At 45.0% G+C, this 11,861-nt stretch overlaps 1 protein-coding gene across 1 annotated transcript in view; it reads right to left on the reverse strand.

Moving 5' to 3' along the window:
• Positions 1 to 10,766, reverse strand: part of kif1aa (kinesin family member 1Aa) — a 67,286-nt gene extending 56,520 nt beyond the window's left edge. Inside the window, exons 1-2 of the mRNA XM_062555949.1 lie at positions 10,549 to 10,766; positions 7,296 to 7,493 (exon numbers count right to left, since the gene is read on the reverse strand). Of these exons, the coding sequence (XP_062411933.1) occupies positions 7,296 to 7,401 (106 nt within the window). The 5' untranslated portion in view covers positions 7,402 to 7,493; positions 10,549 to 10,766. The remainder of the gene's footprint in view (positions 1 to 7,295; positions 7,494 to 10,548) is intronic.
• Positions 10,767 to 11,861: the final 1,095 nt, after the last annotated feature.

Genomic DNA, 11,861 nt, shown 5'->3' on the forward strand with positions numbered 1-11,861 from the left:
AAAAGCGTTTGCCAAGGCATTTCAATAATGAAGGAATTTACTGTTAAGTGGCACTACAAGTCAAAGGAGTAAAGTAGAGAGAGATATGATAACAATATGATTCGCTTTAGACAAAAGCATAACCATAACCTCCCTTCGTAGCCTGGACAATGACCCATCTCCTGACGCAAGAGACTTTTCACCGATGCTCTTTTATGGATAAAAAAACGTGTATGATAGTTATATCACCTGATTGAGGCATTATAATGCTGCTTAATGTTTGTCATTACATTTTACTGTGGTTTGTTTTACAAATATTAAATATGACATAAGTTGGATGCTAATGATTGTTAGCCCACCGCTTGACTGAGGCCTTGAAATTCTGCTTATTTGTAAGGATACTGTTTCACTGGTGTCTTTTACAAAATATGAGCTATGAGAGAAGGTGGGTATGAATGTTGTTCCATCCCATGACACTGTTTTACTGGTTCATTTTGACAAATAATCTAGACCTGCTCTATAAACACCTTATGTCTGTTTGGAATTGTTTTGAGAGCCTATTGATGCATCTCAGAATAATGTCCACCACATCCTATGTATGTAATAATACGCTGCATTGTCCCTGACAAATAAACTAATAAATAAATAAAAATAAAAATCCAGTGTTTGTGTTTTGTATTAAAAGTAGCTGGATACTCGTCAACGCATGTCTCTTACAGCCACAATAGCCATATTTTGGGTGGCCCATGAAGACCCAGTGGTTTTCCTGACTGGCCCACTTGGTAATGAAGTTGAACAGCCCTGGAGCATATTTCTTATATCCCATCTTACTATGAAGTCTAAAATAACAACATCTTCTGTTTTTTGACAGGAATGTCAACTGTACGTGTAAATCTTATGAACATTCAATTAACCACAAAGAAAGCACATTTAGTGATTCATCCAGCTGCAATTCTTCCCAGCGTTATTTAAAAGACATTCTCAGGGCCAGAATCAGGCTGCTGCTGCTGCTGCTGCTGCTGTTGCTGCGGCTAGTGGCTGAAAGGTGAGAGGCCCTGATTCCGTCTTGCTTTTTAACGGCACCACGGGGAGCACTGCACCTCCTCCAGCCCTCGGCCTGTTGCTAGGAAGCGGCGCGGCTCACGTGGCCTTCCCGAGGTGCGTGGAAACTGTGATGGGTTGGGTGCGCCCGCCGGCCGGCCAATCACGCGGGGCCTGGGACGGCGTCGGCGGTGGCACAGGTCCGCTGTGGCGACTCCGTCTGAATGTTTAATGGCGGCCGGCCGTGGTGTTTGGTTCCCAGCCCAGCCCCGGCCCGCTGGTGTCCTGATTTGGGTTTATCATGCAGCAAACACACCTGCCTGCCCGCAGGATGAGGAGGTGGAGGTGGGGGGAGGATGTCTCAGAAAAAACTGGGCCAGAAAACAATCCAATTTCATCCAACCCACTTCACTGTTCCCGCTTCGCTCCACGTCACTTCGGTGTCTTTCACCATCCAGTCTCCCTCTACATCTCAGCATCTCTCTCTCTCTTTCTGTCTCTCTCTCTCTCTCTCTCTCTCTCTCTTTCTGTCTCTCTATCTCTCTCTCTCTCTCTCTCTCTCTCTCTTTCTGTCTCTGAACCATGATTCATACCTGCCCTCGTAAAACAGTCGTTGCATCAGCAGTGCTGACTGACACTGCCAACCCCTGAGCTGGCGGAGTTAATCAGGAAAACTATGCTTTTTAATCACCTTTAGTGCTCAGAGACTAAGGAGCATGTGTGTGTGTGTGTGTGTGTGTGTGTGTGTGTCTATACATACACACATATGTCTGTGTGTGTGTGTGTGTGTATATTTGAGTGTTTAGTGTTTATGTAGGTTTACGTAGGTGTGGGTGTGTGTGTGTGTGTTTGTGAGAACATCACAGCAGACCCATGTGTCTAATCTCTCAGCAAGCCCCGTTAACACAAAAGGTCAGGGGCTCTTTTGTTCCCCAGTCAGTTTTACAACAGAAGCTGCATTAATGCTGAGGTGCTGAGAGCCACCACTGACGCCAGTTCCGCTACCGCCTGGGAAAAGTCAATTAATCCCTGTTTTAATGACGGAACATCTGACTCCAGGCCTGCTGAAAGCCTTTTATTCACTCACAGGGTTCGCAGGCCTCATCCCATCAATCCAAGTTCATTATATTCAAACAGCAAAATGTTAACCTTTTGGATTGTGAAGTGTATCCAAATTAAAGTTCCACACCTCTGCGTATGCAGGTTTTAAGATCATATAATCATAAAGTGTGATCAATCTCATGCTAGTATAATGTCCTGGACACTGTCCATTGACTGATTGAGTGGACTTTCTCAGTCTAGCTAGATGTGTGATGTTTTACTTACGAATTAAAACTAAAATCTGGTTAGGGAAAATGTTTTTGTTATTTGTTGTGTCTCCCATCACCCCAATAATCCCCCCCCCCACCTCTCTCTCTCTCTCTCCCTCTCTCTTTCTCTCTCTCTCTTTCCTTAGTTCGAAGTTGAGATGCAAGGCAGAAAGTGGGGGCTTTCACGGTCAGGCAAGTTGTCCCTTGGAAATGGGGCAGTGGAATTTAGGAGGGGGGGAGGGTGTGGGGGCATGGTCAGGACTCGCAGCATGGGTGCAGCCGATGGAACAAAGAGCCACTGGAGGTGGGCCCACTCCCGCTCCTGTGACAGAGAGCCTCTGTTGGGACTCGGCCCACTCTCACGGCTATCTCACAGTCGGACAGCCTACGGAGATCACCACACACACACACACACACACACACCATACAGCCACAGACACACACACTGCATGTCTGAAATGAGCTATTCTTTTTGTGCCAGGGGCCAGTGATGATGTAAGACAGTGTCATCCTAACTAAATTCAGTTCGCTCAAAATACTTAAACACACACACACACAGACACACACACAGACACACAGTGACACCCTGCCAACCCACAGACACCTTTCCTTTTTTATCTCATGATGGTCATGATGTAAGACACTGTCATCTTCAGATGCACCTTCACCCAAATGTGACTGATTACATTACAAGTCAAAACTACCATCACACCACATTTCCTCCAGAAAATAGTCAAGTACACTCAAAGTTAAGCACACTACAGAGATATAACTACACCTTACCCCTGAACAAACACACACACACAGACACACACACACAGACACACACACACACACACACACACACACACACAGACACACAAACAGACACACACACACAGACACAGACACAGAGACACACAGACACACACACACACACACACACACACACACACACACACACACACACACACCCACACCCATCCACCAATGTCCCTTTCTGCCTAAAGAAGGGGTTGTTTCTTTCCCAGTCTTGGGCTTGCTCTCTCTGCTCTAATCAAGAGCTGGCAGTGTCAGCAGGGTGGATTATTCCTGCCCGGCGTGTCACTCACTTAGCTCACTGCCATTCTTCTGGGCTTTGTGGGAACGGCCATTGAGCCCCCTCTCCCCTCTCCGGCCGCCCCACGGCACAATGTGTCGGTGGCGGCCGCACAAAAGCCCCTGTCCGGCGCGCTTCCACAGCCCCCTGGTCCAGACTGCTAAAGCCAGCGTGGCCAGCCATTTACACTCACAGTCCTCCGCACTCTCTCACTCTCTTTCTCTCTCTCTCTCTCTCCGCCACTCTCACTCACTCTCTCACTCGGGTGCCCCCAACTCCCCCCAGACCCTGTTCCACACCAACGCTTCCAGAACTTTCTACCATGACATCACCCTGTCTTTCGTTCTCGAGAGACTTTGTTCTCCCCCTCCTGCCTGTCTGTGAGTTAGTATGCGCCCAAAAGAGCTGCTGAGGCAGTGCAACGAGGAAGGAATCCCTAAGAGACACTGCAGATGCATATATGAGGAGGAGACACAGACAGAAGAAGAGGGAGAAAGGGAGAAAACAACAGTTCAAAGGGATCTGTGTATGTCCGGAGGGGGGAACTGAGTAGACGTTTGTGTCTCCCATATGCTTGTGTGTGTTTTGGCAAACCACACAGTCTGAGTGCCCAAAGCACGTCTACACATTCCTCTCCAGAGCGAGATGCATGCAAATGCAAATCGCTCGTTCAGTGAAACTACTCGCTCCGCTATCACCAAAAACCGTGTTCGTGTCTCGTCTGTTTCCTGTGGAATTGCCTTAGCCTCCAGTACATCGGCTCCTTTGTTCAGCTTTTTGTTCCCTTTAAAGACAAGGAGACTTGGAATGGCTTGGGGTACGGCCGGGCTCGCTGTCCTCGTAGGTAATCTTGCATTGTAAATTGATTTTGTGCATCACTAGGGCTCCTTGGCTTTTTGACTGAGCCATCAGTGCAGCGAGAGAGCACTGGCCCTGTCTTAAGATGGGCAAATTTATTTATGGGCTCAATTTAGCTTCCTTGTTTGCCATCTCCTGTGTACCCCTCCCCTTCGCTTCCACTGCAGCTAAATCAATACCCAGAGAGCCTTGGCCTTTTGTGTGTTACAGCAATATATATATTTATTTATCTGGGACCACACCTGTGTCGTAAGGGAAAATGTACCAAGGATTGCTTTTCCATGTTATGATGAGGTTTTTTTTTCTCGTGAAAGTGTTTGCATGACCAGATAACACCTGGTTTGAAAAATCAGCTCATTAGCAGCAAGTTGCCGAAAAAGCATGTTCACTTTGTTCGAGTTCGGAGCTCGAGCACATTTTGCTGAGTAGAGGGTGGGTAGGTGTGGGGCTTCTCTCTGAGATGGGGGGGGGGGGTATTTTCAGAGACAATAGTCACCAAGGACTTTTCAAAGTTAGCTGCAGCCTCCCTGAAAGCCAAAAGCACCAACGCAAATCTAGCGTCACAGCAAAATGACGACGACACTGATTCACTGGGTCTGGCGTTGGCACACGGCTTCCTGAGGCTCGCTCACTCGCTCACTCGGCCGGTGAGCGCGGAGACTGCCACGTGTTCGGTCACAGTGACACCGACGAGCTGCGCTGGCACCATAATGGGTAACGGATGACGGGCACATCTCATCCATCCACACCCGGCACCTAATTATCTCAGCCTAGCCTTCGGAGTAGTTTTTTTATTGTTCAAGCTTCGTTGCTCTTCCGCCATTACGGATTGTGTTAATGGAACTGTGGAGCACCCTGATGCCCACCCAGGGAGCACTTTTCAGGCTCCGGCAGCCGAGTGCCTCAAAAACGCATTAGCTTCTTCAGTCCTCACAATAATAAAAAAAAGAAAACCTTGACATTTATGTGACCTGACAACTGTAGGAGTGGAGTCACTATACTACATCCAGAGGCACTACTGCACAGCAACACCTCATTCAGAAATCGTAAACTGATCAAAAACAAATCCCCCGGATATGAGCAACTCAGAGCACTTCCTGTGCTGTAGTAAAACTGTAAGTACATACTGTAGGGGGAAGGTTCAAATCCATTATAAAGCAGACATGTTTGCTTCCTATCAGGTGAGAGTACAGACAGCAGAAAGCAGTCAGTCATACACCTGGGGGACACAACAGTGTGTCAGTGGCCACTCATATCCACAGAGACCCAATGAAAGAACATGTCAGTAGCACTTCCCTTCCAGTGGAATCGACTGACATTCAGGGCTCCAATGAGCTGCGCCAGCTACACCCCATTTTCGTCAAGGGTTGGATTACTAGCACCATAATTAAGAGCGTCATTGTGTTTCAAAAGGCTTCAGTGACAAAGCATTGACAAACTGACCAAGAGAAAGGCTAATGATAACGAGGTAAAAGAAACCGTAATCTGTTGCCATCTTTGTTAACTATATAATGTTTGTGACCCTGTAGGAAGACAAAACAAATCTCACTTCACAAAAATGGCAGTTTTTGAAGAGTGAAAACTACAGCATTTTCAATACAGTTATATGCAGGAATGCAGTAGCTTTGACATGAAAGTGAACTGTACAGCGTTGTACTTTTTTTGTCCCTTAACAGCGTTCACTTTTTCAAGGGTGATAGCGCCTATGTCTATAGGGAGAGGTTCCAACATGGCTGCCCTGCTGTTGTCTCTGGACATCCACAAAAAGAGGGTGGGGGAGGAAAAGGAGGAGAAGGAGGAGGAGACTAAATTAGGCCAAACGGTAAATATTTTACGAGCTTTCATCCATTATTGACCAATGGCACTGCCTTGCCGAGCAGACTGGAAATCAAATCTCTCTTGAGTCTCCTCCTTGACAAGTTCTTCTCACAATCCCACAGTACTACTGTCGAGGTCTCCCAACAGAAAAGACCACCCCGAGAGTTAACATTAAAAAACTCAGGTGTCAAGTCAAAATGGAAAATTCCACTGTCACAAAAGGTTGTCATAATAAAACACTATTTTGCGTCATGTCAAATCATGAAACATATTGACTAAAATGTTTGCAGGCTCAGCCCATACTGCCCTGTCCAGCCCAATTTGTATGCTTATAATAATCACTCATAATAATTAATAATGATTGTGTCAGTAACAACAAAATTAGTCCATTTATTATGAATTTGCTACGTTTGTTCAATAATGCTCATGATAACATTTTGAAAGCATAGACACATAATAACTGCTTGGAACAAATGAGATCCCTACTTGTACGATTATTTCCCGTTCAATACATTTCATTATGCACAGTAAATGAGTAGGCTACTACAACGAAGCAAAACTGAACACAGACTCTTTTCACTCTAGACATTTCATGACTCAATGATGGTGTGGCAACTACAAATGAGAGAGAGAGAGAATTGACATTCATGTCCATCCTTGCTGCCAGCTCCCCTTGTTACATCTGCTTTGCTAACATGAAAGCTAAACAGGCAGGGGGAAAGCAGCTCAGACTGGGCCGTCTGTAGATCACACTGCGGGTCAGTGCACCAGAGTCTCATAACATTATAACAAAATGGCTGCCATCACGAAATCCACTTTTTAACATGGGTGGATGCACTCACATGGTCCATCTCCCCAACATTCATATGGGTTCCTCATAGACCTAATCTTAAAATACTAAAACACAGATAAATTGGGGAATGCCCAGCATATGTCACAATTTATACTACAGCTTGAAAAGGGAATATTTGACATTTTTCACCCTGTGAAAAATAAAATAATCAAATAAAGTATTGACAGGCTTAATTTTCTTATGTCTTTCTTAGATAAAATTAAAGTAAATCAATGAGACAGCATTTCACCTTCCCTCTTACTTAGGGAGGCAACTTAAGACACATCGGCACTTCAATGTAAATTAACCAAATCAGGCACAGGAACATAAAAAGACTGTGAGAAGTAAAGATAGAGATATAGAGATGGTAACTACTCACTGGTGGTGTTGCCAGTCATCTGGATGATGCACTTGCTGTCCTTGCTCATCTCCCGCGAGTTGAAGGGGCGGACCCGCACCGCCACCTTCACTGAGGCCCCTGCCATGGCGCCTCCTGCCCAGCCGCCTCTGTGCCCGAGCGCTCGCCTTCACTGGCTCTCACTGCCCGTCTTTCAGCAGCAAACAGGGTTACCAGCACCTGCCACAGAAGAGGACACAGTTAAAGGTCATTCTCATAATCATGATAACAATCAATACTCCGCCACTTTCCTTGATTAATAATATTGTCTTTAATATGATGTGCTATTTCAGTTTTTTCCATTGTAAAATGATACAGTAGCAACTGCATTTGTCCATGATGAGTGAGGACCAAAAGATCTGATTGCATTCGTCTTCAGATCCATTACACTAGGGGATATTGATTCTGAGGACCTGTTTCCACTTCGGCGAAAATTAAATTACTCACATTTAAGGGACAAAAAGCCTGCGGATTCAATTGTTCCCATTTCCATGGCAACCTATCTCTGTGATCACCATTAAAGTCCCTATGCACTGTATATACACCCCATATCACACTGCCACTGCCCTAGTATGACTTTGTCTGAACGGGTCAAAGGTCAACAAGACTGTCTCCATGGCTACAAGATCATTAAGCTTCCAATAGACTGCTGGTTATTCAATTGACTTCTCATAGAGGCTTTCAAAGCATCTTAAGAGTAGGCCAATGCATAACATTAAGGGTGGTCCCACACTTGGAGCTAATAAGAATATGTGCCCAAGAATATGGTTTATCTAACCTTGTATAAGTAGATGGGGGCAGAATTTGAGCAATTTAACAGACAAATGGAGCCTGAAGGAAACCACTGACTATTAGGTATCGCCTTTCTCCCTCAGTGGCTGGCACACCTTGTTGAAGGTGAGTGTGTTGGAGGTTTTCTACATAACATGAAAAGAGCATGCATGGTCAGCTGCAGTTATGGTGGACAGAGATACGGAGTCCACCAGCAACAAAAGAAGTGCAGGCTCGGCTAAATGTCAGGCCGCTTGCTAGGATTACACTGGCCACAGAACACACCGTACAGACAACGCCTGTCTCAGCCCAAGCCCCCTGCAATACATTTCAGCTATCCAGAAACTACAGGACGGTGATTCTGCTGCAAGACAGAGAAAGCAAAAGACCGACAGAGACAGAGAGAGACAGGGAGAGACAGAGAGAGAGAGACAGAGAGAGAGGTAGAACAACTAAGCAACTAGCTTCTTCATCTTCACCGCCCCCCAAAAAACGACTCTCCTCTTAATCACTCTCACACTGGCCAAACAATAATGTTGCTGCACCATCGGTGTTCATTTACTCCTACAAGAGAAAGGCTTTTGACAAACGCTAGGACTAATGAGTGACCAGCGGACAGGACAGGCATCCGTCTGTGGTGCAGTCCCACTGCTGGATGGATATGATGCTGTGTCATTCTCTGGCTAAACTAGCCATCCGCTCTCTCTGAGAGCACCACTTAATTTCTGGCAAAAGCAAACAGGCTCCATTTTGCGACCACCACTCAGACTTCCAGCATGTTTATTTTGCCAGACGGTAAATCAATTGTCCTGAGATCTGTCTGCTTTCTTAATGCTTGCAACACCTTAGACAGCGCTCATAAAAACGAATTCACCTGTGTTCTGCTATGTAACGCAAAAAACCTACTTCATCACAGGGCAGTGACAACAATGTGTTTCTGAGTACTGTCTGGAGGTTACTGCATCACAGTGTTCCCTATGGCATGATACATCACATACTAAAAAAAGTTTTACATTTTGCCATGCCTGCATGGCAAAAATGAATGAAAAGGTGCTAAGAAAGGAAAGATTAAGATCTATCTGAGTTTATACAGTAATATATGACGAATGATGAATTACACACTGTATACCGGTATAAATGTGCTGGCATTTACTGTCAACTAAATCTAACAATGTAGATTCAAAGGACCTCTTAAAATGTAACTTAAATCTTAAATTAATCTCAGGACATGTCCCTTAATTAGATTTAAATCTACCTACATCATCTGATCAGATTCTGTCCTGCCCTCATCTAGCAGGTCTGATTGATATATTTACTCAGCTCTCAGTGTAGGATACATAGACTTCCTTAAATTGTATAGCACACAATGCCTATGTCTAAATTAAAGGAAATATTAGGCCTAATCGTTCTTATAATTTAAAAATAATGTATTTCGTTGATATGACAATATGTTAATATGAGGCAAATACATGCATTGTGTGTGTGTGTGTGTGTGTGTGTGTGTGTGAGAGAGAGAGAGAGAGAGAGAACACGTATACATAGGCCTAATATAGTGTATGTGTGGGGTAGGCCTACCATATTTCCTCTCTGACTCACCACTGAATGATATCACAGCTGCTATCGCAGTAAGATGTGGATAACACGCAAGTGAAAGCGCATAATTTTCATCTTCCGCCCAGTATCCCTGTCCAATCGTGCAACGGACTACGTCACTATATCGGACGTAAAGATATTAAGTGCTCCCCTCACGATCTAAATCTACGGCCACCAGGTGGATGTGTTTTTTTCTCCTCCTCTTTTTTTCTTCCTCTGTATGTGTACATGGCTGGCCTACCTGGAATTATCTCTAAAGGCTGATGGGAAAGATATATCATCCACCATTTTGAAGTGACCGTAAGCTTAGGCTAAGCATAGTCTGACAAGTGGACAACATCGTAAATGAATCATTAGACTTGTCAGGCAAGAATGTTAGCTCAACGATAACCTCCTCGTCGATGCCGCCACAAGCACCACATCTTACGCCTAGTTGGTACAATTGATATAGGTAACCTCTGATACCTTAAATAACCTAACCTACAACGTAACCTAAAGAAAACTATATGAACGAATCATGTAACATCTGTGTAAATATTAAAGCTGTGGATGTCAGGGAAGTAAACGAAAGGGTGTCGCATCTGTGCATGACAATGCAATTATCAATATAAATGCTCCACCATAATTGTCCATATAATGGCGAAAGCGGGATTTGTAACCCCCGCAGATGTTGCGATGCCCAGAAAAAAAACCTTATTATCCACCCTGCCCCAGACATACTCTGACAGCACCTCAATAGCCGCACCCCAACGTGATCCCACCCAGGCGATCCAACACCAAACAAATAGACCAAGGCTCATTAAATCTTCATTAACCTTCGCACACAGTGGTAAAGAGATGAGAAAAGGGACGGGAGAAAAGAACTCTTTACCTTTAGCGCGAAAGACCCTCCGGTTAGTTTGGGTTTTTACAGTTTACGCCCGTGACTCCTGGTTTCTACGGTCTGTTGTGGTCCAGCTCTGCCTCTCCGTTTCACTCTCCTCCAGGAAGATCCCCCCTTCTCCCCTCTCCCGCGTAGCGGAGCACCAGGCACAAACAGTCCTGGGGTGCGTAAATGTGCCCGAAGAGGCCTGGTGGTGATGGAGGAGGTACAGGATTGTTCAGGGATAACAGGGGGGTTGAATGCACCGGGGTCCAAAAGCCAAAATGGCTCTGGTGTCCTCCTACAGCAAGGATGCTGAGCTGGGTTGTGACATCATCACTGAGGGAGGCAGTAGCATCAATGCAGCAGAGGGAGGCGAGCGAGCGAGCGAGAGCGAGAGAGAGAGGGGGAGGGCCTTGAGCACTAGTAGACACAGAAGGGTTGGGGAGAGAAGGGGAAAGAGAGACAGAGAGATTAGTATCCCAAGGGAATTCGTCTCACACACAAAGAAGACACTGCCTATGTTTAACATGAGCTTTAGAGGGCAAATATAAACTGAAATAACCCCACACAGAGGCAAGATGAGATTGCAAAAGGACATTGATATCTCAGAATGTTACAGTGGACATGAATGATGATTTAAATGAGGCGAGTTAAATAAATAATGCACACTAGTGAATTAGGCATTTGTAGGTCAAGCTGAGATAACACTGTGGAGAACAAAAAATACAAAACCAGTTCATAGGCCATCCTATGGCATCTGTCATGACAAACATTTACACAGTTGTTTATGTGTGTGACTTTACATGGTAGATAGTTTTCACAACCATGGCCCCAGTGTCTAACAGAATTGGTCATTGCCAGTTTGTTGTTGTTGTTGTTGTTGTTGTTGTTGTTGTTGTTGTTTTTAACAGTAGGCCTACTATATAGTATACACTATATATAGTATAATTCACTGTTCTCTTTTTTACCCTTTGCTGTGAGTTATCTGTCGGGGGTTAGTATGTCACTGGTGAGGCTATAGCTAAATTCACATACACATCCTTCACATCCTTTATGCTTCTATATCTCTCTCACTTACTTTTCTCTCCTCTCCCATCTGACTGCACTCTCTCTCCCTATCCCTTCCTCTGTTCTGCTCTGTAAATCCTACGGAAAGTCATCTGTTGTAATGCTGTGACATTAACACTGCCCTCGCCCTCCTCTGTGACTCAGCAGTTACTTGCATTTTCTTACCATAACCTCAAATGCACTCAAAATTGGACCGGATCAGCACATTCTTCAGTGACACTGTAATACATTACCTTTGCATAAAGGAGGAA

Source organism: Sardina pilchardus, chromosome 15, assembly GCF_963854185.1.
Source record: "Sardina pilchardus chromosome 15, fSarPil1.1, whole genome shotgun sequence".
Taxonomy (NCBI): Eukaryota; Metazoa; Chordata; class Actinopteri; order Clupeiformes; family Clupeidae; genus Sardina; species Sardina pilchardus.